The 27,039-nt window shown below is 34.4% G+C and overlaps 2 protein-coding genes across 3 annotated transcripts; one reads left to right on the top strand and one right to left on the bottom strand.

Annotated features, from left to right (window-relative positions):
- Positions 1–825: 825 nt before the first annotated feature.
- On the bottom strand, positions 826–4,802 carry LOC133859467 (protein REVEILLE 1). 2 transcript variants are annotated; one of them, XM_062294879.1, is made up of 6 exons: positions 4,001–4,802; positions 2,966–3,061; positions 2,745–2,856; positions 2,599–2,660; positions 2,025–2,429; positions 826–1,916 (listed from the first exon to the last, which is right to left on the bottom strand). In XM_062294879.1, the coding sequence occupies exons 1-6, from the start codon at positions 4,010–4,012 to the stop codon at positions 1,164–1,166; spliced, it is 1,440 nt and encodes a 479-aa protein (XP_062150863.1). In that variant the 5' UTR covers positions 4,013–4,802; the 3' UTR covers positions 826–1,163. The 2 variants fall into 2 exon arrangements, with proteins under 2 accessions (XP_062150863.1, XP_062150862.1); XM_062294878.1 differs by having other exon boundaries at positions 2,966–3,100; positions 4,001–4,801.
- An 11,716-nt stretch (positions 4,803–16,518) lies between these two features.
- On the top strand, positions 16,519–26,398 carry LOC133859466 (UTP--glucose-1-phosphate uridylyltransferase). Its single transcript, XM_062294877.1, has 20 exons — positions 16,519–16,783; positions 16,964–17,011; positions 17,344–17,435; positions 17,585–17,675; positions 18,291–18,351; positions 18,439–18,516; positions 18,610–18,660; positions 18,768–18,841; positions 19,522–19,594; positions 19,699–19,756; positions 19,870–19,982; positions 22,482–22,514; positions 23,381–23,433; positions 23,499–23,574; positions 23,672–23,728; positions 23,815–23,898; positions 24,012–24,110; positions 24,194–24,298; positions 25,963–26,034; positions 26,125–26,398. The coding sequence occupies exons 1-20, from the start codon at positions 16,701–16,703 to the stop codon at positions 26,149–26,151; spliced, it is 1,428 nt and encodes a 475-aa protein (XP_062150861.1). The 5' UTR covers positions 16,519–16,700; the 3' UTR covers positions 26,152–26,398.
- The last annotated feature ends 641 nt before the right edge of the window (positions 26,399–27,039 follow it).

The following is a 27,039-nucleotide window of genomic DNA, read 5'->3' as shown; positions in this document are numbered from 1 at the left end:
CCTCATTCTCGCAAGCTCAATAGCACCTCCTATATATTGATAGGCAATTTGCATATAGCTTTTCAAATTAACCTTCTCAAATTATAATTTCCTTCCAATCGGCACCCTCAACTAACATTTCGTACTAAAATTGACAGTAAGTTACGAACTGATTTACACGTAAATTTTTTTATTTAAAGTATCTATATTACCTTATACCAAATTAAAAATAAAAAAATAAAAATAACAAGGGTGAAGGGCGACTGAAGGGCTGCAAGAGTTGTTCGGCTATGTTGGTCTGGGTGTTTTCAGCCATGGACGTCGATGAATAAGGATCAGTCGCATTGGAGAATGAGATCTATGATATCATAAAGGAGTTTAACAAATAAATTGACTGAAACACTTTTTCCACGTTTTTTTTTTTTTTTTTTTTTTAAAGTAAGACTTTTTCCACGTTGATGCTCTGTATTTTTACAAGTACTTATGATGCTCTGTATTTTTACAAGTACTTATGATGCTCTATATATTTGCAAGTAGTTATGATGCAGTGAATTTTTTGTCCAAAGGCAAGGGGAGATTAGGCTATAGATTTGGTTGATGCTGTCATGATTCCATATTTGACAGCGAGTTTCGTTGACTATTGCTGATCTGATTTGAATGAGCTGTAACATGAGCTGTAATGCAGTAAATGTTTAGGTATCATGGTCCAATCTCCTCAGCCACAGTACACAAGCAATGGGTCCCCTGTCCCGCATACTATGTTAAAACCATTTAGAGCTCAGAAGTCCGCTGATAGACTAAAACATCACAAGAGGCTAGTTTTGATTAACATAGTAAGACCAGTGATTTATAGTTCAAAGAAGGTAAAAAAGAAATATATTAGAAGGAATACAAAAGTTAACACCGAGGACAAAAAGCAAGAGAAAATTATGCATACAAGAAGAGATGGGCTTATGGATTTGAACAGTTGGAGGTAAAAAGAGAGAGAACTAGATGAGTATTTGCAAAGCTGCAAAAAAATGGCTGCTGTTCCACAATTTTATTTCTCCTCAGCCATCCAGCAGCTGAAACCGCCAGAGTCCACTAAGCTGTACCCAGATCAGTCCCTCGGCCTGTCAAATGCAGTATATGCTAATATGCTAACTAAAGGAAACCTGCTGTAGGGAAACTACAATGGAGGGACACTACCAGCAAAGTCGGATTTGTTTCTCTTCCCTTTCTTGACCTGTTGTTGTTGAGGACTGGGAGTCTCTATCTGCCACACATCTTTTGTATGGTACAAAACCTTTCACACGCTTTTGAGGGCTCGTTCTTAGCTCAGAGAAAGCTGATTGTTCACTTCGTCTTAATTGAAAAACTAGATGTGCCTCTTGATTCTCATTTTTAAGGATAAGTGGACGTCTCTGGGTCTCAGCCTCTGAACATTTATCACCATTTTCCCCATCATTTACCGATCCAGTATTTGAACCAGTCCAGGACTCTTCCTTCCGAACTTCTTTGTCTTGGATTTCTCCTAAATCGGATTCCACATATGCTTTTGATGGCTCCACCTTATGGAATGGTAGGGAAGGAAATGGTAAACCCCCATAAAAATTCCACCGTGGAATAGGTGCAGCAGAACTAGTTTCTACCAGATTTGAGTTCTCTTGTGTGAAATAGTGGCCACCATGTGCACCATGGAGCATATGACTCCAAGCACATTCTGTATTACCCAGTACAGGTTTCACGGGCAATAAGTTACTTGGCAATGCTTGCACAACTTTTTCCTCATGCATGTCTGCAGGCATTGATTTACCAGTCCCTATGGGGGGAGAAGATGGTATGTGGCAATCTGTTACTAATACTGTCCTTCCAAAAAGCTTAAGACTCCGGGTTGATGCTTCCTCTGATGCACCGTCTTTTGCATACGCGTTTTCCTTGGGAAACAAATTGAGTTTCTGGGAATTGAAGCCAACATCAAAACAATATCAAATAAATAAATAAGAGGTTCCATTGAAATTTATTGAATTGGACAAAATGTGGTCAGCCCAAGGATCAGCAAGTACCGTAGAGAGTTGCATATTATAAATTGAACCAACAGTTGTTAGAGCTGGTGATGGGGATGCACTTCTCTCGGTCAATTGGTTGGGTTCAGTTGGTACTAAGCCACCAGATTGGACACCAGCTGCAGATGAAACAGGGGATAAGCTACCACTCGGTGTATCTGAATCAGTGCAACCCACTGTATCCGAACCGATTGCAGATAATACTGATGTTGGAGATTGGTTTTCTCGTTCCAAAACTGATAAATTTGGAGATGCAGACCTTATTGGCTGTTCTGGTGTGTAGGTTTCTTTAGGCGGAATTACAAGTTTCCTGGGGTAAGGATGCATAGGCTTTCGTTTTGGTCGAGGAGGAGGAATTTCAAACTGCTCCAAGCTTGTGTTATTACCATTAGAGTCACGGATGACCTATTAGAAAGACAAAAAACAGAGGAGTCAGAAGGGCACCAATTATGAATACACGAACCCATCTAGAAAGGTTGCACACCTCGGGATCCATAAGAATTCAACTTACATTAATATATGGGATTATTAGATATTATGGTAGAGATTGGGTACTGGAATAAGAGCAGTAAACCTTAAAGAAGAATTTTTGAGCATGACTCCGAATCTGAACTGCAGTCTTTGTGCCCACATGTTCTGTTACAGAAAAAGAACAGTCTAAGCAAATCACAACAGTTAAAAAATGTGCTTGATATATAAGGAATGTGCATTCAATCATACCCTCTATCCGTCGCCAAGTTCGGCCATACAGCTTTAAAGCCTCGAGAAACTTCTTATGCTCTTCCTCCGACCATCTTTCTCTTTGTTTTGTGATCGTGTACGGTTTCCTAACCTATTGAAACAGTAACAATGGATAGGTAGAAAAGCGAGTGATCAGAGTCTTCAAATCAGATGATTTATGGACAGAAGAAGAGCATGAAGAATGCAGAAAAGAAGAAAACCTTGGTAGCATAATCATTCCCGCAAGAAAACTGATCCCTTGGTTGGAGGCCAGTTACAGAATGTAGGCCAGAACTCAAAGATATCCCATTGCTGGCCTGGAGAACAGAATGTGAATGAGCACCAACACTTTCATCCTATAGGCAAAAGATAAAACAAATGGCATCAAAAATAATTCCCTCCGTCCCCAGCCTTGCAAAAATTTGCAAATTTCTAAAGAAGCGAACAAAAGACAGAATAAAAAAACTCCACCCTCCAATGCCACTAACTAATTGCATTTCGGAATTTATGAAGTGCCAAAATCACCCACATTCTATTAGCACGATTACATCATTTTTGTATGAAACAGATAATTATGCCCGACAAAGAAACAGAATATAGCAGAATAGCCCAAACCAGGCCTGAAAGTGATTCAATAACCTATAAAATCCTTCTTCTTTTTTTTTTAATAAGTAAAAAACTAGAAAATCCTACCAGAGTTTGCAATATAATTTCCCAGTGACATTACTCCCAAAAACTGCATAACAAAGATCTAGTGAAGTACCCAGCAAAAACTGTCCAAATGAACAGACGTACAAGAAATTTGTCAAAATGGATAAATTGACAAGAAAATCAAATCATTTCATCACTTTGAAATTACAAAAAAAAAAAAAAAAAAAAAAAAAAAGAAGCCTAATTTCAAACAGAAACTTCCCAACTCTCTTCATTCATAAACCTCCTTTAAATTATAAACGTTTTCTTCAGTCCATAATATTATAGTTAAAAACAAAAGCATGCGTTCAAAGTCAAAATTTAATTGAAAACATAGCTGGAGTTATGGTCATGTTTGACTCTAATTAATCCACATAAATGATTGGAACTCAAAGCATAGTTGGCAACTGAATATCAACAAATGAGAATTTCAGCGATCTATATAAATATGCAAATCCTAATCACTGGCATCACAACTAATCAGAGCAGGAAAAAAAAAAAAAAAAAAACCTTTTATACGGAAAAAAAAAAAAAAAAAAAAAAAAAAAAAAAAAAAGCATTGATACCTGAATAGCCATAGCTGCAGAAACCTTCAAATCTCCGTTTCCTTAACAGGGCCAAGCACTCTTTGCCTTCGCTTCTGTAGTAAAACCACTTTCTCTTACTCCTTTTGCACGACGAATCAATATTTTCATAGATTTAATACTCCCTTATCAACTCTGAAAAGTTATGGACCCATCTGATCCAAACAAATCAACCCCAAAAAATCCCAAAGACCCAACTTTTTTTTTTCTCTATGTTTCCGGATGATTCCCAGCTCGTAATTCTTAGTAACCCTAGAATTGACCGATCCAAAAGCGTTCAAGCTCCGTTAGTCAAACCGCAAAGGACTCCGATTCGAGTCGGAAGCTTCACTGATTCAGATCGAGAGCAACCAAAGACCACGAAATCTCTCGTTCTCAATAAGCAAACAAGAGAACAAAAATTTGCCTCACTTGCTCGCACAAAAACCACAACAAAAAAAAACTGTGCCACAGAAAAAGATACAAAATATAACACGAAATCAACTAGAAACGATCTTTAGAAGTGGTTTTCCGGTATAAAAATTAATATTAAATCACAACTGTGTGTGGAAGAAACAACGGTTTCCCGATCACCGGAGACACTGAATCTCCTTAATCCCTCGCCTCCAACTAACAGGAAAACCACTGTAAAAAGTTCACGAGAGAGAAAGAGAGAGAGAGTTGAATTTAAGAGGATTTGGAGGAGGAGGAGGAGGAGAAGAGAGCAAGAGAGAATGGGTTATGCTAGAACTTTGGGTTGTGAATTTGTGATTGCGAAGAAAAGGAGGAAAGCAAGGGTGGCCACGTCAGAGCCTAATTTTCTCTTTTCGAATTTTTTTAGAGTTTTGCCAATAGAATGCTCGAGAATTCGATGGCATCTTGTGGCTCGCGTCGCTGGAGGCCTCCCACACGTGGCGTGCGCTTTATGACGCTGCAGTTTTTTTTTTTTTTTTTTCCGGTGGGTAGGAAATTTTGTGCGCCTAGAGGATAATTCACACAACAAACCAATACTCGCAGAGAGTGCCAATAGAGCGCTCTACTCGCGCTTCATTGACCAACCCACGTGTTGTGGCCTCTAGTCCACATGTAGATGTTAGTTTCTCCGTTTCAAGTAGATATGTGTCGTCCTCAAAAAAGAAAAAAAATATATATATTTTAGTCTATTAAAATGATATATATTCTTTCAAAATGCATATGTAAATTACTTATATTTTGAATAAATATCAATATAATGTTAATTAATGAGTTTAATATATTGAAAAATGCAAGCATTAATATTATTCCCAAACCACTCGTTTGAGAATAATAATTAAATTTATCAGTTTAAATTTTAAGATACATGATAATCTAATAAATATCATAACAAAAATTTTGAGTTTGAATCATAATTTTACATTTTAACTTGTACTTTAGTTAAATACTCACATGTTACCTTGTTTATCGAGAGAAAATTTGAACCAACATATAAGATGAATGTTAAAATATTAAATAAAATAATTAAATTTACTTTTAAAATAACGGGTGATTTAACCATTTTTAAAAAGTTCGTTTAGTATTATTTGGAAAATTAAAGTAATTGTTGGTTTTAAAAAAAAAAAAAATCGAATATTTGTTCTTTCAGTTTCAATGAATGAAAATTGTATTCATCTAAGGAAATGTTCCGAATCCCGAGATTGGATTTGGTCTGGTTATTCGATTTAACGTATCTCATAAATAAGCTTTTTTATGGACGGAAAGTAAAAGTAAAGACGTGAAAAACCAATAATACCACGCTGTAGGTAGAAAGGACATGCATTTGTTGTCCCGGCATGGGCGAGTAGCAAGAGCAGTGCTTGCACCAGGAAGTGGAGGCAGCACTAAAGATAATTCCGATAGAGACAGAGATATCCAAATAAATGGACAATATCCCACTCTCGAAAAATTCGAGGATATTTTGTGACGAGGGGAAAAAGCTAAAATATCTACGGCCTCTAAAAATAACAAAAACAAGCTAGTCCACGAGTTGTGGATCGAAAAAACAAAGCACTAGAGATAGATGAGGATGACGAGAGCCAAGTCCCGTTCTGTCGTGTCTGGCTGTCAGGTGGACTTTATCTCTCTTGCGCTTTTAGCCACGTCATTGCCACTCGCCGCCCATTGCTACGGCCCACGCCACGTGTGCTGGGCCAATGCAAGATAGAAAGGGATATGGATGGTTTTGGACCACTCGTATGGGACTTGGACTCTAATAATTTTTTTTTTTTTTTAAAAAAAAAGTTAAATTAAATGTGAAAATTTGCCGACCACAAGAAGGGTTTGCGCTTTAGAGGGGTGTGTGGACTGGGGATAGGCCGCTTCTAGTTCTGGTAATAAAGCGGTGTCAGGCAGCGCCAGGTGTCGGTGAACGTGGAAGGTTCCACTCAACAGTGAAACGTGCGGCGCAAGGTCTTTCGCGTGGATATACGCCTTTTTTAGATCTTGTTTTATCCGCATTTGCCCTCTAGGCTGCTCTAAGGGCACTAGTAGCAGTTACTCTATATTGGTTCCCTTCCTATATTTAAAGAAAATTTCATAAAAAATATCAAAAAACTTCTCACAGCAGATGCCCTATATTTAGATGAGGGGGTTGGGAATGAATAGTGATTCTCAATGTATACATATCTACTATTCATTCCCTATGTATTATTTTAATATAAAAGAAATATAATTAATTGATATAGGGAAGAGAAAAAAAATAGGAAAGAGATAAAAAGAATAAAATAAAAGTAAAAAAAATAATATTTAATTGATATAGGAAAAAATAAGGGAATTTATTGTGGGGTATTTTTTTATAGGGAAGCAAAAAGTAGTTTTATTCCCTAAATATAGAAAAAATAGTTAGAAATCTACTGCTAATGCCCTAAGGAGGCATATTAGAGTCCCCGACAAATTACGCTTGCGTAAAATAACGTGCTTCTAGAATTTGTAGAGAAAATTGTGAGTTTTTATTTTTATTTTTTTAGTTATATTTATTTGATGTAATTTAATTGTATTTCGTAGACGTGATCAATTATAGAACATTTATGATTCCGTTGTTCAACCACATTCACACATGATCAAGTCACTTTTCAAAGCTGTACAGCCTGTACAACGAATTTAATGGCGCACATACTTTTTTAGGAAAGAAAAAAAAAGAGAGAACTAATTGAACGAAGAAAAAGGCTACAAAAAAAGAAAAAAAAATGGTGCACATAGTTGATAGAGCCTAAATTTGTTCATTGCACTTCCATACGCTTCACTATTCAAACTATGTAACACGCCACATTTTCTACACAAAATAAGAAAAGGCCTAGAGGCATATCGGGGTTAGCTGGCGAGTGATACCTCTAATATTTAAGTCAGGAGGTATCTTAGGATGAAATGGCAATCTCGCTCTGAATCAGAAGAATCAATGTGTAATATAAATAGATGTTTTGAAGTATCTATGGGTTCACCTTTTTTATACCTTGGCTTGCCATGGGATGGACCGGTGTCCAAGCTGACTTCTACCACGTTTTGTCAAGCGTATGGATTACTTACCTACTTGGCTAAAGGGGTATCTCTGCCCCTCCTTACCACAAGTTATGTGGCATTAAATGCTCAATTTACTCCTTAAATGAGAAAGGCAAGAGAGACATTTAATCATTTATATGTTTCATCGAAAATGGGAGTGGTGTGCGTTATTAATGCGATGATTCTCAGATCCTGTTGATATGATATTGGCTCACTTTCTTTACTAATTAAGGGAAGCGATCCGGTATTGCGCAGCTAATTATCATCATTGGCTGCAATTGAGAGAATTGGTCAAAAAAACTGCGTAGGCCTGAGTTAGTACTCTTTACAATATGGAGTATTCACGTCGACCCAATGAATTTAGCTTGAACCCATCATTAGGGCCACCTCATTTAGACATGGGACTACATTATTTAAAATTTGGATTATAATCTCTTATAATATGTCCCTTGTAATCGGCCAACAATAGAATTCCTTACAATCTAAATATAAAATTATAAAAAAAAATTTAAATGGCATCCCTATATATATAAAGAGAGAGAGAGAGTTAAAAATTAATCTTAATCTAAATGCAAGGGCCATGGTTATGCAAAATCACATTTGGTAGATGTACAAATTAAATTGTTGGAGTTTTAAACTAATTAATGATTGTATCTATTTTTAGGAATTGTAATTAATTGCTGATAGCATTTTGCTTGTAGCTTAACCAAAATGCAAGGGGCGTAAAAACTCGACATCTGGCAACATGTCTTTAGATATTATGAAGTTACTTTTGGTGCAATATTCTATAGATATTATGTCACCTGATAACCTCTTTTATTCTTTTTTTTTTTTAATTATTATTATTAAATTAATATTTTTAAATCAATCATTAGACTACATATCTTTTTTTTTTTTTATTGTTTTAATGCTTGCCAGTGTTCAGGATTATCAAATAAATCCAAACTTCTACTCTTGTAGAGTATTCTAAATTATAAAAGTAAGTATAATATTGAGCATTTCTCAAAATGAAACACTCCTGAGTCCTGAATATCAATTATCATGATACGTACTTAATAATCTTCAAAAGAATATCTATATAAAAAAAAAAAAAGAATGATATTTTACTTCACTCAATGAGTTCTTTACGTCTCTTTTGGTCTCTCTATGCTTTCTTTACGTCTCTTTTGGTCTCTCACCAGAACTTTGGTTAAACTGGGTTCATACTACGTACTTGTGGAAAGGACGTGAAAGTCAACAGTTGCAAGAGGATCCAACTAGGGAGATAGACAATTGTTATCCTGCTGTCTATCCGCCACGTAATTTCTTTGAAGGGAATGGTCTTTTAATAGTCTCGTCCAAACCCCCCCCCCCCCCCCAAAAGAAAAAGAAAAAAAGGTATATATGATGGTCACTTTTAACTTTTTAAGGCACGAAAGCAATCACAACGAGGTCTTTAAATTTTTTTTTTTTTAAATTTAACTTTAAAATGTTATTTTTGTTTATTTAGCTAGTCACTTTTTAAATTGTAGTTTTTATGTGTTTTGTTAAAAATTTAGAGAAAAACTAAATTTAAATAGCTATTTATAAGTGCTCTTATTTATCTCTCTCTGTATATATACATAGGAAAGTGGTGTTTCCAGTGACAAATGGGTGAATAACGCATAAGCACCTACCCTTGAGAAAAGAATAACAATTGGAAACGGTTGCTAATACCCCTTAGGCTGAGGAGCTTTACATTTTAATCTATCCTAAATTACTATTTATTTACATGCTGCTCCTAGAATCTACTACTTTTCGCACTCAATCTTCTTAAACTATAATTTATTGAGCAAAAAACCTCTTCCATTAAGTCAGCTCGTCAAATCATAATAAATAAATTTTTTAAAAAAAAGGTAAGATACTGAGAGCATTAGCAGCAAACACCCAATTATTTTCTGAAAAATTTAGAGAACTAAACCACTTTTTATTCCTTATAAAAAAACATTACACAATAGATTTCTTTAATTTTTCCTATATTAATTAAATATTATTTTTCACTCTTATTTTATTCTTTTTTTTTATCTTTCCTACTTTTATATTTTTTTATTCATTTATTTTCTTATCTTTCTTGCTCTCTCGCCTTCTCCAAATCTCCGTCACACTCCACACAGAACCCATCTCTTTCGTTTCTCCTTCTGAATCCAAGATGCAGAAAACTCGATCTAAATCTCTGATGCTCTAGGAAAGAAAAATGCTACAAATCTAAACGGTCATGCGTCACAATCTTCCTTCTAATATAAATTTTTCAAAGTTGCCATTTGAAAATAAATAAATAAATAAAATTGCAAAATCAGTCTATGTAATTTACCTGATTTACGATTAACTTTATGTGATATCAAAATGAAATCAAATGTCCTTGGAGTATGCTAAGAATACAAATCACTCTATCTAGTCAAAACACTCGACGGATTCTATTAGTGTACCACATCAACACCAATAAAATTACGATACATGTCACTATTAATAAAAAGATATAAATATTACCTCTAGGATGGCCTTCGAGCAACCCTAGAACCACCACTGGGGGTGGCCTTCGAGTGGCCCACGGCCACTCCCAACTATTTTTTGGTTTTTTCCTTAATAACTTTTTTAAAAAAAATTTATAAAGTTTTTAAATTTATTTAACTTTTTAGTTTTATATATATATATATATATATATATATATATATATATATATATATATTTATTAACAGTAATAGGTGTTATGATTTTATTGGCATTGACGTGGCGTGCTAATGGAATCCGTAAAGTGTTTTAACGGAATTTGACTGCAGGAAGTAATTTGTATTTTTTGCATACTCCAGGGACTTATGATTTTATTTTGATACCATATAGAGTTAATTATAAATCAAGTAAACTATACGAACTGATTTTACATTTTTTTCTTTAAAAAATGAGAAATACTAGAAGTACCAAATCTTTTACGAAGAGATGGATACTAAGATGATATAGAGCTTATTCATTGGAGATGATGGAAACAATTAATAAAAAGAAATGCTACGGGTATCAATTAATAAGCTTTACATCATCTTAGTACCCATCTCTTAATAAAATATTTAGTATTTCTAGCATTTTTCTTTAAAAAAAAATATATAACTTTTTATATACTAATACCTCAAATGAGCTCAATTTAAAAAATCTGGTACTTCTCTAAGCCCATATATATATATATATATATATATTCTTTTTTATCAAGCTCAAAAGATATTTCATTAGCCCATTAGATGAACCCAAGCTCCTATCCATCTCATCATAGGCCCAACTCTAAGACGTGCCCTAATTACCCATTGGACCCAACGGAAACCATTGGAGTCAACCCCTGGAGTTGACTACCTCAGACTCAATCGCAACTCGTAAGCTATCCTACAAATACAATGCACCGGGTTTGTATTACACAACTGTACCATAAGATTCTACTTGTTATTCTTGTATATCACTCTTTTTCATTTATTTATTGAACTGATGTGGTGGTGTTTAAAAATAAAATAAAATAATGCTTCGTTTGTTTCGATGTAAAATGATTTCTGAAAAATGATTTCGGCATTTTACGGTGTTTGGTAAGAGCGAAAATAATGGTCAACGAAAATCGTTTTCAGTTTGACCGTAAAAGCTTCTTTAATTTTCGAAAAACGATTTACGATTTTTAAAACCGTAAATCGTTTTTCGAAATTAAACTCTTCGTTTTTACATGCACGTTTGATATCCGATTGTCAGAATTTAGTAATTGTCGATCGTCGGAATCCAATCGGTGCCGGAGTCCGACAACATCCGGTCGTCAGTATCCTGCCGGCGCCAGAATCCGGCAACGGCGACCGGACGTTGCCGGATTCCGGCGACATTTGTCAAACTCTGATTTTTGTATTTTTGTAATTTTTTCATGCGAGCCAAACACCGAAAAATATTTTTGAGAAAATCATATTTTTTGAAAATGATTTCGAAGAAATTATTTTATGACGGAAATCATTTTACGTCGAAACAAACGGAACATAAGTGAGATGATCAAGATGAGGATGTAATTTTATTCATAAAAAAAAAGAAAAAAAAAAAAAAAAGAAAAAAAAAGGAGGAGATGAGGACGTGATTTTTTTTAATTTTATTTTTTTAACAATGTAATTTTCTTTTAATTTTCTTTTTTTAACAATGTCAGTCTAACGAAATAAGAGTATAACAAATAGCATAACCCATCATACAATAATTAATTCTTTTTGTCATCTTAATGTTGCTATCTTTTTTATTCTTTTATATATTTAAATACATCATAAACATATAACAATAGCAGCAAAAATCATTAAAAAAAAAAAAAAAGAAACCAATTACAAGAAAATCATTAGAAAAATTCAATCCAGACAAACAACTAGCACCTCATTATTTTGGAGGGACTCCGAGAGAGACTTAAAAGGTGAAAGTAGAGTGAAAATGCATCTAATGATGGTTGTGGCCATGATGAATATTACCATTGTGAGTACTACCAAGAGAACTCCATATGAATTAGCTCCTAACTAGCTTTCGAAGAAATGAAATAGATTAAGATAAATATTTGACAACAGTTGCAGGATCTCTTTATGGGATGGTGTATCTGAAGCTCAACCGGATCAGAGTTTAAACTCTGATCCAAGAGCTTTTTTTTTTTTAAAGCCAAAAATTAGTCAGTACCATATAAAAATAACATTACATTGGACTTATCTATAAAAAAAAAAATTACATTGGACTCTCTCTATCTACAGTTTTTTTTTTTTTTTTGAGCTCATTTGACATAGTTGCTACTTGCTAGATAAATATATATAGCTATAGCAACGATAGCAAAGCCAAATAATTTTTGTCATTTTTTTTATTTACTCTCTCTCTCTCTCTCTCTCTCTCTCTCTATACATATATATATATATATATGGAACAGGTCTTTTTCGGCTTCACGGGACGGAATGGGCTTCTTCAACAAAAAAAAAAAAAAAAAAAAAAAAAAAAAAACAGTTTGAGTTGAGCATGGGCATGATTGAGCTTCAAAGAGGGACAATGGCGAGTGGGGCAGCCAGCGGCAGACCAGACTTGACAATTTAGAGGGGTCAAATTGAAAAGAAAAATTTAGAGGGGTAAAATAAAAAAAAAAAATTAGGGGTAAAATTTTAATTTTAAATTTTTTTTTAGATTTTTTTTTTTTAAAAAAAAATCTTGAGGCTTCGGGGGGGGCTTGGTCCCCCTGGCCCCTTAATGGGTCCGCCCTTGGGGCAGCATTAGGATGTACGAGGACGACCGATAAGAGAGATAAGGAGGAGAGAGAAACAGAAGATTAATTTAAAAAAAAAAAATTAAAATATTGTTTTAATAGAGTAGATAAAAATTTATAAAGTAGAATGTATAGTATTTTGGAAAATTGGGTGGCTAATTTTATTTTATTTTTTAAAAATATTTTTTAATTAAAGGGTTCAGCGGTGGACCCAGGCTTGTACAAATGGAGGGGCCAAATTAAAAAAATAATAATTTTGAGGGGGCAAAACTAAAAAAATTAAATAAATTAGGGGTAAAATTATTTTTTTTTGATTTTTTTTTTTTAAAGTGAAAACTTTTGGGGCGGGAGGGGGCAAGGCCCCTATGCAGGTCCGCCCCTGAAAGGGATAAATACAAAATTGATCTACGCATATAATTTGAAGTTTTGACAAATAGTTCACTGTAGTTTAAAAAGTGATTAAATACTTTAAAAATATTATACATTTACAACTTCTGTACAACTCCAACCACTTTTTTTTTTTAAAAAAAAAAATTAACCATTTGATATATAGGACTCAAGTGTAAAAAATATATATCCAATGGTTAGTTTGAAAAAAAGTTGTTGGAATTGTACTAAAGTTGTGTCAATAGTTGTATAGCAATTTGAGAAATGATAAAATTACAACCCTTACACAACTATCCTACTACCCCAAGACACATTAGGTGCATGGGTCACACCCCATGTGTCTTGGTTGTGGGATGGTTGAGCATGAATCACTTCCCTTTATCAATACTTTATGGGATAAGCAAAAGAGATATTGGTACAACTCTAACAATTTTTTTTAAGATCAACCATTAGATATGTATGGCTCACATGTATACAGATAGATTCAATGGTTAGTTTGAAAAAAAAAAAAAGTTGTTGGAATTGTACAAGTGTAACGCCCCGCCTTTTACTGTATCTTAAATTTCTATTTTAAAACGTTATATTTTATTTCTTAAAATCTGGGCTCTACATTCCTTCCCCCTTAATAGAATTTCGTCCTTGAAATTTGTAAACTATGTTACGCATAATGTTTATATTAAAAGAAAACTTAACTTCTAAGTTTTTACTTATTGACACAGATTTTAAGTATAGCGCCTGATTATTGATCATATGCAATTCTAATATTCTATCAATTATCATACTGTGACGCCTCGCCTTATGTCTTAAAATATGGGGCACTAGAACAAGAGTTGAACATACGACAATCATTTCTTTAAGCAAAAATAACAAATAGGTCACTAATGTTAAAAAAGATGACAGAATCCGTTATATTAACGCATCTGCACCCGATCATATTGTGACACGTGTCGATCACAATTAAAAAATGTAAAAACTATATATAATAATTCTAAAACATTAAAAGGAAGAGGATCCAACTCAATTCACCTCATAGCTCAAGCGATGCATCATTAGCCGCATCTGCCCTCCCCTGATGGTTGGTGGGAGCTTGGATTTAGAGGACACTCAACTCAAGTTTTGAATCATGATATATATATTGTTTATGTTGTGTGTGGTTGTATTTTCCTTTCTTGACGATTTTTTGTTGTGACTCTACCTTGGAGGCAAAGGGCCGCATATTGGAACTATGAAAATGTTGGATTTGGACGTACACACAATTGGAATGTGTGTGAGTGTGATATTAATGGTGGATTAGAAAAAAATTAATCTCGTACGAGTGTGATATTAATTAATTAAAAACTCATTATCTGATCACATAATTGCGTATCTTGACAACGACGTACAGTAAATATCACATAATATCCATTCTCAATTTATTTATCTGATGGTGTAAAATCACTTAAAAAATAAAAATATAATAATAATAATAATAATAAAAATAAAACGAAACAAAGAAATGGAGTACGAGGAAGCAAAATATGACTGCGAATTGATTTGGTGAGGCAATTGGGTTGGCGAAAAGAGGATTTTTGGATTGTGAAATGGGGTGAAATTAGATGCGGAAGAAAGAAAGGTAGCTGGTCGTGGTCGATTAAGGTGGCAAGATGGTGTGGAGAGAGACAGAGAGACAGATTTTTATTTTCCTAATAAAAACAAAAAATTAAAGATTAATTTTTTTTATGAGTTAGTTGTCGGGGCAAACTAATAGTCACATGCTTTTTGTTCCCTTGCGTAGAGATTAAAATTGGAGCAATTCGAATTTTAAAGACTACATTAACACGTTGCCAACAAATATAAGTTTCCCCTTCAAAAAAAAAAAAAAAAAAAAAACAAATATAAGTTTCTAAACTTAAATCGATCATGTTCGAATAGTAAAGATTGAATTATATTAAACCCAATCTTAAGTTAGATGAGATCCCCTACCATTAAAGGGGTTGCAATTATCTCAACTTCAGCCTTTCCTATGCAATGAGCGGCAAAAAGCGAGTAATATCCCCGAACATAGAAGGAATAATAAGAAAGAAAAATGTTTGGTTTTAATTTTTTCCTGGTTTTTTTTTTTTTCCATCTTCATATAAGAGATGGATAAATTCAAAATTGAATATGTGAGACCACATGAAACTAACACGTGGTTCAACAAATTCAATGATAAATTTATAAAAGAAATTGGTAGAAGAAGTGGTAGTTTTAAGGTTAGGCCACCAAGAAAATAGTTGACCATTATAAAATAGGTAAATAGTAGCCGGACCACCCAAAACATGCTTTGGAAGGTGTTTCAACGACCCCAATATGATTTGGGGATGGCCGACTGTCCTCTCAAGATAGTGAGTGAATGAGTGATCAAATTACCCTAAAAGCATGTTTGAGATAGTTCGATTACTTCAAATGTCTTTAAGCGTGATTAGCCACCCTTCTCAAAACGAAGGGGGATCAATTCACAAGTTTGGCTGACCACCCCTCAAGGAGTGATCAAAATTATTCTAAAAATATGTTTGGAAATAATCCGACCACCTTCTATATATTTTAGGGTGTTGGCAGCCCTCTTCTCAAAATGAAGGGGTGATCTGATCACCCATTTAGCCTTAAACCTTGTTTATTTTGATTTTTTTTTTATTCTCTCTCCTTTAAGGTGGCTCCCTATTAACATTTCATTGCTAATTATATCCCGGGCAATTCCTAAAACTTGGAGGATCTCGACCCACCTTATGGTGTGTTTGGTAAAAGAATTCTAAAAAATAATATGATTCTGATTTTATATTTTTTAAAAATAAATAATGTTTTATTTAATTTTTTAAAATAAATCATATTTTATTAATTTTTTCTAAATAAATTATATTTTATCCAACTTAAAAAAAGAAGAAGCCAAATATCAAAATTCGTAGATCAAATAAAAATTAAATTCTAACTTTAAAAATTCAACAGCGTGAAACGCACCATCGCCACTAGAAGGAAGAAAGTTTGTTAAATCTACTGACACGAGCCCCTAGACTTCGACATCAACTTGGGATGAGGTGTCACCTTAGCGTAAAAGAGGCGCCAATCTTTTACAGGATTGGACCGGGCCAAAGCTGAGAGCGTCGTCATATTCGGGTGCGGGGAGTGATTGTTGTACACCATGTGTACAACAATCATACAACACCCCTTCACAAGGGGTGGGTCTTACAGTGTGTGAGGTCCACCCCTTGTAAAGGGGTGTTGTATGATTGTTGTACACTTGGTGTACAACAATCATTATTCTTCGGGTGCATATTCTCTCCGCAATAGACTTCCGTTTATTTTTGTGTGGGTGTCAAGGACTCGAGTCTAAGCACCACACCCGTTAGCTTCCGCCACGATTAGACTTCGTTTGTTTGTTTTTTATTATTTACGCACACCCCCTCCAAAATCAGTCATTTTCACCGCACGCAACAATCGCCCCCCATATATACAGACAAACGTTCTCTTCTATACGCACTTTTCGTTTCCAGATAATACGTTTCTCCCTCTCTCTCTCTTTCTGTCTGTGTGAGTTCTGTACCTTCAGCAATGGCTGCCGCGACTCTGAACGCTGCTGATACGGAGAAGCTCAACAAGCTCAAATCTGCTGTCGATGGACTCAACCAAATCAGGTACTTTTTCCTTCATTTACTGTAAGACGCTCTGATTCATAGTTTTCTCTGCATCGGACCGAATTGTGGTGAATTTCTTGACTTCTGATTGTTATTCGGATTGTCTCTCTGCATTGGAGCATTATATCTTAGATCTGAGTTTTGGTTTGTTCTTTGATTGTTTCGGTTTGTGTTTTGCAGTGAGAATGAGAAAAAAGGATGCATCAACCTCGTCGCTCGCTATCTCAGGTGAACTATGCGTGAATTTTTGTAGAATTCGTTTAGATTTTTATGTGATGTTAAACCATGCTTGCCGGAAGGGTTTTTTTTTTTTTTTTTACACCTATTATGTTTGTTTGGTTGTCGAGAAAACGATGCAAGAGGAAAGGAAATGATATGCATTTTGTTGATGTGATTCTTGATATGTTAACGAAAGATCTGAGACTTCGATTTTAAATCGAATTTCTGTTCCCACATTTTCCATGCAACCGAACGGAATTACTTATTATATTATTGAAGATTAGAAAATGGATTTGTTCTGACATATTCTTTGTCTGGTTGTGATATTATGTGCGTTAAAGTGGCGAAGCGCAACATGTGGAATGGAGTAAGATCCAGACGCCTACTGATGAAATAGTGGTTCCTTATGAGAGCCTGGCACCCACTACCGATGGTAGCGATCTTGACTGTTTCTCCCTTTGCACGAACTTTTTATTTTCTCTTTTGGAAAAAAAATAGTGCAATTTAATTTTCTATCTACATATGTCAATTGATCCGCTTTGAATAGTATCAGCAGCTTATTAAATATCTGAATGGATGCAGATCCCGTGGAGACGAAGAAGCTGTTGGACAAACTTGTTGTCCTAAAGCTTAATGGAGGTTTGGGGACAACTATGGGTTGTACTGGTCCCAAGTATGTGATTTAGTCTAACTTCCAATATATTTGTTTTCTTGTGTACTGGCCGAAAGCCTCCATTAAAATTGTGATTCTCTAGGTGATTTCTATTTTCAGATGAACTTCTGTGAAAAGGATTAAGAATGACTTGAAGCTTAATAATAGAGTGGAGTATGTTCAGTTCTTTGCTTTAGAAGTTCAGATCCTATTAATAATGTTGCGAGTAGTGTCAAAATTTTAAGCTATTAATAACTATATCTCATAATGGGCTGTCAGCGAAACAAGTATATCTCCTGAAAAATTCTTAGTCGTTCACTTTGTTTAGGGTAAAAAATCCATTATTTATGCGGTGGTTTTTTATGTTTTACTTTTTAAATTGCAATGTAAAATTGTGCAGTAATTACTAAGGATTAGCTTGTATATTCTTTTTACACCCCTTCTTGTTACACATCAGTAGTCTGTTTTTGTATTTTGCTTATTGTGTAAGTTTTCAAGTTTTTTTACAGCCATGTATAGCTTATTACTTGGTGGTCTGCTTTGCTCCTGCCATGCTTACATTCTGTTCAGTGTACATTTTTTTCCCTTGACTTTCCATTGATACATTTGTTTCAAATAAATCTAATTGAAATGCAGGTCTGTCATTGAAGTTCGGAATGGGTTGACATTTCTTGACTTGATTGTTATCCAGATTGAGGTCTTTGTCTTTTCTGCTACACTTTTTTTTTTTTTTCCTTTCGGTTGTTGTATCTCGGCTTGCAACTAAACTTTCAATTGTTTATAGAATCTCAATTCAAAATACGGGTGCAATGTTCCCTTGCTTCTAATGAACTCTTTCAACACTCATGATGATACATTGAAGGTAAAGTGTGTCTTTACTTTTACTCACTTATACTGTAATCTATTTTTTTATTAGATTGTCCTAATGTACTAACAAGTTTGTTGTCTAGTTCAGATCGTGGAAAGATACTCTAGCTCAAATGTTGAAATTCATACTTTTAATCAGGTCTGTGATACTGATTCGCTATTAGCTGCTTTAGTAACTACTTCCTGATTACGGAAAACTTAAAACAACAATTTTATGCTTTATCCGGAATCTTTGGATTTACACAGAGCCAGTATCCTCGTCTCGTTGTTGAAGACTTTAGTCCACTGCCAAGCAAAGGACAGACTGGCAAAGATGGATGGTATTTTTTTATTTAAATTCATTATCTGGCTTACACTTTATCATCTCATGGTAAAACTTGAATAATTTTGACTGTTCCAAAATGTTGGCAAGATGCTAGATATATGCGGCCGTTAATCCTTGTAAACTGAGTTTTGCTCTTTTTCTAGTTGATTTCATCTGAAGCATTAAAATTGTAAAATATTGAAAAAAATTCGACAAATTATTTTGCTTTGCAAATCTAATAAGAGTATGTAAAACATGTTTCCCCCAAAATTAAGCCTTTTGGTTTTGTATGAAAAAAACTTCTAAAAATATCATCAAGGAAAGGTAGTAGAAGTTTGTCTTATATTTTATCTGTCACGTTTTTCCGCACTTTGATAGAATCATCATTTATCAATCTTTCTTGCTTTTTCTTTTCTTTCTTTTTTTTTTTTTTAGTCTGAATCTTCCCTTTCCCTTCCCCTTGGAGTAAAAAATTGCTTAAAAAAAAAAAAAATTAAATTATTTCAGTATATTCACCTTTGTAGAAAGCATATTGCACTGACTATAGGCTTCCGTTTCTAGTTCTGCTTTGACTAGAAGACGGAAGAAAAAGAAAAGATCACCAAGAGTACTAGAGTCCTTTGCCTTCAGTGGTTTATTTATTTATTTCATTTTTTGCCTTTCCACTCATGACTTCTGTATGCATGTGACATGAAGGTATCCTCCTGGCCATGGTGATGTATTCCCATCCTTGAAGAACAGTGGCAAACTTGATGCACTGTTATCAAAGGTCAGTACTATGATACATTTTATGATCACCTGAATGTTCACTGAGACGCCAGTATGCTCATAAGCTTTATCCTTTGCTGTATTTCCTTTTTGTCCCTGAATCAGGGTAAGGAGTATGTTTTTATCGCCAACTCAGATAACTTGGGTGCTGTTGTTGACTTGAGTATCCTGAAATTGGTTCTCATTGACACCTTTTGGTTTCTAGCTTCGTTTTTTATAATAGTGCATGGAGAAAAAATCCTTTTGACTGCCACTATTCTTAACTGGATTTCTTAGAAATCTTAAATCATTTGGTCCACAACAAGAATGAATACTGCATGGAAGTGACACCCAAAACCTTGGCCGATGTGAAGGGTGGTACTCTCATTTCTTATGAAGGAAGGGTTCAGGTATATAATTCTCATCCATTTTTAATGTTGTTTCATTACAATCTTCTGATTTGTTTTGTCAGAAGCATGATAGAGGCTTTGAAGTTAGTTTTTATCTAGATGCTCAATTGTGAATTTCTTGGGATAAATCTAAATATAAAATTAAAGCATTAGGGGTATGTTGCATATGGTCTTGGCGTATGAGATAACTAACTGTTAAGTAATAGTTGCTTTTTTTAGCCAAATTTTCTCTGAAGAAGGTAATTTTGTCATAGGATAGAATGGCGATGGGCTGTGCACCAAACTATACAAACAAATTTCAATAATTTGAGATTGTTTAATATTCAACATTGAGTAGTATCATCTGAATTTATTGTTGTGGAAGTAAGGGTTCTGGATAGACTGTCTACAGAGTAAGCTTTCAAATAAGAAAAACGTGTTATGTCCTACAAAAATTTTCAAGATTTTGCCCAGTCCATAACTCTGCATATCTTGTATAAGCACTGATTTGGTAGGGCAGGAGTAGGATGATCAGACTTTTTGAACTAAAAAGACAACAACAAGGTATATCAGTATTCTGCTGCATTATGTCCAATACATTAGGGAGCATGCTTTACAGTTTTTTCTAGGTTTGTATGAAAGAAAGAATATTGTTGACATGAAGGCAACTTGAATAAACAAAAATGATACAGTTGACGGTGAATTAAGAGAGCATTGTTCTACTCTAGCGTCAAATTTTCAATGGTCACAGTGATTATAGTGACCTTGCTGTAGGCTTCTACTAGTTTTATAGCCCCTGCATTTCAATATCTTTTTTCATATGATCAATAATAAGTGCTAGAAATTATGGACTAGACGAGTTGCACTCACTAAAGGATATTAACCGAAAGTTAAAAATAACTAAAGCTAGTATTCATACACAGCAAAAACTTTTAGTTGTGTGGAATATAACGAATGAATTATAAGTTGCAAGAAACAGACAATATGCATTTGATGCAATATTGGAATGCTGATCAATGTTCGGAAGATGAGACATGGACACAGCAAAGACATGACTCTTCCTTCAATTGCTCCTCATTTTGTCAAATGTTCTTACATCTTCTACTAGAAAAATAATTTGTTTCCTTGGTTTATGGGAAATCTTTATCATCTTATCCTTAGAAACTTCCTTTTGTTTTTCTATTGAAATAAAGCTGCTGTGTCTAACATGTAGCTGTGTTTTAACATGCACATGATAAATGATTGGGGGAAGGACTACCCTTAATCTTTTTAGTAAGCGATACCAAGGTAAAGACACTATCAATATTTCTACATGTTCATGGGGCTGTTTGACATGTGAACAGCATGTAGTGTCCAACAAAAAATGGTCTGAATGTCCAAGCTACTATTAGTTAAACTTGAACGAAGTTAGTTCTACTAGGTTCACATCCATTTGATCAATTTTTTTATATGCTGGATCCCTATTCCCCAAGAGTTGGATTCATAAAATATGTATGTTATTCTCCTTACTAGATGTGAGAGGTGTCGTGTGCACACCCACGCGTGCGCGTGCGCACATAGAAAGAGAGCATGGCGCGAAGTTAAATGGCAAGTGGACTTTGCAGGTTGGAACTGCAAGAATATTCATATTGATCTCCAAATAAAGATGAAAAAGCCACAAAATTTATTTTAGAACTCCACTGCCACAGCTTCCACTGGCTGGTTAGATCCTTATAAAATTTTTGTTATATTTCACTGGCAGATGGAGACAAAGTGCTACTCAGGGAATTTTTAATTACAAATAGTGGCTCATAAGTCAATTCTCTTATGCAACCTTTCTTAAAAAAATTGTTCTCTTGTAGTGTTTTGGTCTCTCTCTCTCTCTCTCTCTCTCTCTCTCTCTTAATTTGAAAAATCTTGGGTGGTGTTTTTTTGGATTTTTTCATCTATACTATGATTTGTGATTTGCATAATTTTTGCGGAACTATATTAAAATTTGAAACCGCTAGTAATTGTGAATGCCAAATTTTGTCTATGATATTTCTCATATAATAGATTTAATTTTTCTAATATTAAAATTATAGTCATTATACAGCCAGTATTAATTGCCTTTCCAAAATTTCTCATTCTGGTCAATTTTTGAAAAGGAATATAAACGTATTACTGTATTAGCATATAGTCACCTGTACAAGGAACATAAATTTTTAAGAGAAGGCTGGTGATCGCTAGGTTTTTAGCTAGCGGAAAGGAAAATGCTTCCCATCTTCCATTCGTGGACTTTTGCTGGCCCCAACTACAAACTCTCTTGTAAATGACGTCTTACTTGAGAATGCTTTCAATGCCTGCAACCTAGTGGCTATTGTTTCTAAAAAGAAGTTGAATGATGATTATACTTGTAGGCAATCAGCATCTGCTTTATGATACCACCGATCCACTGCAATTTTCTAAAGTCTACATAGAAATGTGATATATGATAGTTTCAAGTTTTTCTTTATAAATGATGACATTTATTGACATTTTTCCTTTAATTACGTGATGCAGCTACTGGAAATAGCACAGGTTCCTGATGATCATGTAAGTTCTTGTTCTATTCTTCCACACTTTCCTCCTCTGTTGGTTTCGTTTGCCATTTTAATTTCACTTCGTAGATCGAGTACTGCTTTTCGTATCCAGAATTCTCTCTATAGAAGGCAAGAGGTACACCTGAGGTGCTAGAGTCCCCTATATAGCCAAGCTCATTCACACCCAGCTAGGCAGTTGTACACGTGAAATAGTGTACTAATTAAGAAGACCGTAATACAAAGTTGGCATTATATGGATATAATAATTGACATAATTCAACCAGTGAGGCATCAGGTAAGCTAATTCTTTGCTATATGTTTGGTGTGGTTTATCACCGAAAGAAGCTCACGATGCAAAATGGATTGAAGAACTTAATGGACTGTTTAACTGCTCTGAAAAATAGGCATTTCTTCAGCATTTCATAATTTTATAATTGATATTTCCTGAACTGGGAGGTGAAACAACAAAAGAAGGGGTCAGTGCCCACTTCTGAGGGTGTTGAAGACCTTCAAGACCCAAGTTTTAATTCATTGCAAGGTGTATAGGATCCATGTTCGAAAATAAATGGTGCAAGTACTTATAACTATTTATAAAACTAATAACAAAATCATTCCCTAATAGTATGTGAATTGTGTTTACCTATAGAGAAGAAAAATGTTAAGGAGAAAAATTGAAGTATCAATTTAACGAGGGAGGTGACATCATGCAAGTTAAGTTTTGAATTTTGTGTGCATGTCCACCAATCAATCAGAAAAGTGTGGCCATGATTATCCAAGCAAAATGCTTTTGGCACTAATGAGGTTGCCATAATCTAAAATTCGTGTGGAGATGTCTTTGGCAAGTTTGTGGTTGACATGAAGTGGTTTTCTTTGAAACAGGTCAATGAATTCAAGTCAATAGAGAAGTTCAAAATTTTCAACACAAACAATTTGTAAGTCATGTTGGCCTAAGTGCTATTAGCAAACATTGATTGAATACTAACAACATTTCACACAGGTGGGTAAACTTGAAGGCAATTAAGAGGCTTGTGGAAACTGATGCATTAAAGATGGAGATCATACCAAACCCAAAGGTATATTTGATTGTTCTTATGGTGATGCTCCTATATTAGCTCGGATTTCTGATGCTTAGACAGGCAAGTAACTGGTAACAGTTAATCGTGTATGTAGGAAGTGGATGGAATCAAAGTTCTTCAGCTGGAAACTGCAGCTGGTGCAGCAATTAAGGTACTTATTGTACATAAACTTATTCCTAAGATGTTTCTAAAAGTGGAAAATTGATCTTGTTATTTTTTTCATCTTGGGTCAACCAGTTCTTTGATAATGCCATTGGTATCAATGTACCTCGATCTCGGTTCCTTCCAGTGAAGGCAACTTCGGATTTGCTTCTTGTCCAGGTTACCCTCTTCTCTGACATTAGGAATAGGATCTTGAATGGTGATTTGAGGTTTGACTTACAGGTCCATTTTTGTTTTGTTTTGTTTTTGTTTCCTTTCCTTCTTTTGAGCAGTCTGATCTCTATACATTAGAAGATGGCTTTGTTACCCGAAATGAAGCTAGGAAAAATCCTGCAAATCCTTCCATTGAATTGGGGCCTGAATTTAAGAAGGTGAAAATTATCATAGTGATCTTGTTTTATTAGATGTGTGAAGCTTCTTGATATTGATAGTGATTTTGTCATCTCCTTAATAGGTTGGCAACTTCCTGAGTCGATTCAAGTCTATACCTAGTATCATTGAGCTTGACAGCCTTAAAGTGGCCGGTGATGTATGGTTTGGTACTGGTGTTACTCTCAAGGTATTATATGTACTCTTGTTGCTTTACAGTTGCCCATTTTTTTTTTTTAAAGAGTTTGCCTATGACTTCCAGATACATTTTATTTCACAATTAGCAGATAATATTCTGATTTTTAATATTGCTGAAATCAGTCTAATTGATTTGCAATTTTGCCTCCTTACATACTTGGTGCCATAAAAACCTTTGACAATTTCTAGTCGTGGATCAAAATTTTTACCCCTCTTTTTTTTCTTTTCTCCAACTGCATCAGTTCCAAAAACATCTCATAGAAGTCCTGAAACTATGAATCTCTATCAAAACCCATTGCGGGTGCTTCAGTGAGGATTTAAAAGTGTATTTTTTTTTCCTAATTTACTTGATGATAGTTGAAAAATGCAAGCATGTCCAATTAAAATTATTCCTAAAGAATGAGTGACAACTGTTATTTTTTGCAAAAAATTAAACCATAGGAATTTATTGTTATTTCTTGTTTGATAAGATTGGCAACCAAATTTTCTATCACTCTATCAATCTAATTGATCTTCTTAGAATCTAACCTTTTGACATTAATTCTCTGATTGATAATGCTGTTATAAAAGCATTGGTTGAAGTTTCTGCAAATTCCAAGATAATGCATTTGCTGATAAAAAGACAATGTATTTGCTAAAGTGATGTTGTGGGATGGACCTCGGTAGAAATTCTAAATGATTACTTCATGCTTGCATACACCGACATGTGCAATTAGTGCGGGTGGGACAGTGGGGTTTGATGTAGTTTGGCTCTTAGCTATTTCTGAACATACATGCAACAAAACCTGATTGCGAGAGAGACTTGTCCAGTTAAAAAAGTTTTAAATTAATCTTCTATTGTCAAAAAGAATGAAATTGCTTGAAAAGATTTGATGGTAAGTTTTAAAGATAATGATGATGGTAATTTCTAAATGATGACAATTATAACATCATGATTTTTTGTGATTATTTTTAGTGCAAAGCTTTTACCTATTCAAACTAAAGTTTTACAATCCCTGTTAGCTTTGCTGATCGTACTAGCAAAGTAACAAGGTTTTCCAATGGAGTTGTGCCGGTGTTAAATGCATTTGGCAGTACGGATATTTCTTGTGCATCTCTAAGGCTCCATTTGTTTTGCCTAAACATTTTCAGGCTGGTAGTCAAACACTGTAAAATAAGTAATATTTTTGAAAACGTTTTTATCTGAAAATATTTTATGTCAAAAAATGTTTTACATTGAAACAAACAGCGCCTTAGGTTCATTCATTTATTTAACTTATAAGCCAAGCCAATGAACTATGAGAATGAGGTAGAAGATGAGGTCCTGGGGTGAAAACCCACTAGATGCATGTGTAACTTCCTAATACAATGAGTGCATCTGATTTTCTTTCTCTTGTTTTAGGAGTCTGCCACTGCCAAAATGCTTTTGTTTTTACTGGTCTAAATGATTACCGAAATATCAATTTGCGAACACTTATTTAATAAACATTATAGGCATAAATAATTTTAAATTCACCGGAAAAGTTTGTTAGTGGCTGGTGTGGTCCGTGCATGGGCGTATTTTGATCACATATTACGTTTTTGTCAGATTACTTTTACTTACCTTTTGCTTGGATTATTGTTTCTTATTGATTGTTGGCAACTGACTTTTCTGTCATTTCGGTTTTATTTTTGAAGGGGAAAGTGAATATTATAGCAAAACCTGGGGTGACGTTAGAAATACCTGATGGAGCTGTACTTGGAAACAAGGTAAAAAGCTAGAATATAGATCTTCTATATGGTACCATGAGATATTTTTTTACGATATTTGGCCTGAGCGTATCTAATTTCCATATCCAGGAAATCAATGGCCCTGAGGATCTCTAAGCAAGTTGCTTTGAAAAGTATTGGAGAGTGTGCTCTTCACGCAGACCTTTTTTTTTTTTTTTTTTTTTGGTGCAATGCTCTTTGTACTCTGATAAGTAAAATACAAGCTCAGTTTTGTTTGCAGTGTTTTTAAATGTGGAAGGCCTTTGGGCAGGTTATAACTTACCCTTTTGTTTTATGAATGAAAATTTGATGGGAAGTTTAGAAGTAAAGCGAAAATATATATATATTTTCTTTTTTTAAAGAATCACTCATATTTTATTTAAACTGTCACACAATTATCAATGTATTTAAACTATCAATTGTGTAAACGTGAAAAGGGATTGCGAGTAAGATTTGTTATGATAGTAATTGCGGATGGAAAAGGTGCTACAGATATTCTGTTCAAGTGTTCATTAAGTGAGTCTTGGCAATTATTGTGCTAAAATGCGATTGTCTGTTAATTGACTGTGGTCGAATGATAATGAGGGAAAATTATAAAATTGGACTTTGGGATTTGGCCTTGTAACAAATAAATCTATGGGGCTTCAATTTTTTATTTTTTGAAATAAATCCCTCTGCTGCAACTCTATCAAAATGATCTATCCATACTAATTTAAGTTGTTTTTTGATAAAGTTCTTATGACATTATTATTTTATTCTTAAAAAAAAAGTAAAATAAAGAGAGAAAAAAACTTGGTTCGGATGATCAACTACTCTAGAATTGGCTAGAGGACCTAGGTGTGTATTTCAACCACTTTCAAGAACCTCTTAGCCACTTTCGAAAGTTGTTTTTGGGCATCGTATACCCAAAGATCTTTAGGGTGGTTGAGTTACACTTAAAAGTCGATTTTAGGAGTAGACGATTATCCTTGAAAGCCTTTGAGAGGTGGTCGAACTACCCATAAC

Source organism: Alnus glutinosa, chromosome 2 (assembly GCF_958979055.1).
Source record: "Alnus glutinosa chromosome 2, dhAlnGlut1.1, whole genome shotgun sequence".
NCBI lineage: Eukaryota > Viridiplantae > Streptophyta > Magnoliopsida > Fagales > Betulaceae > Alnus > Alnus glutinosa.
Note: the sequence above shows the minus strand (reverse complement) of the source record. Positions and strands in the feature narration are given on the sequence as shown.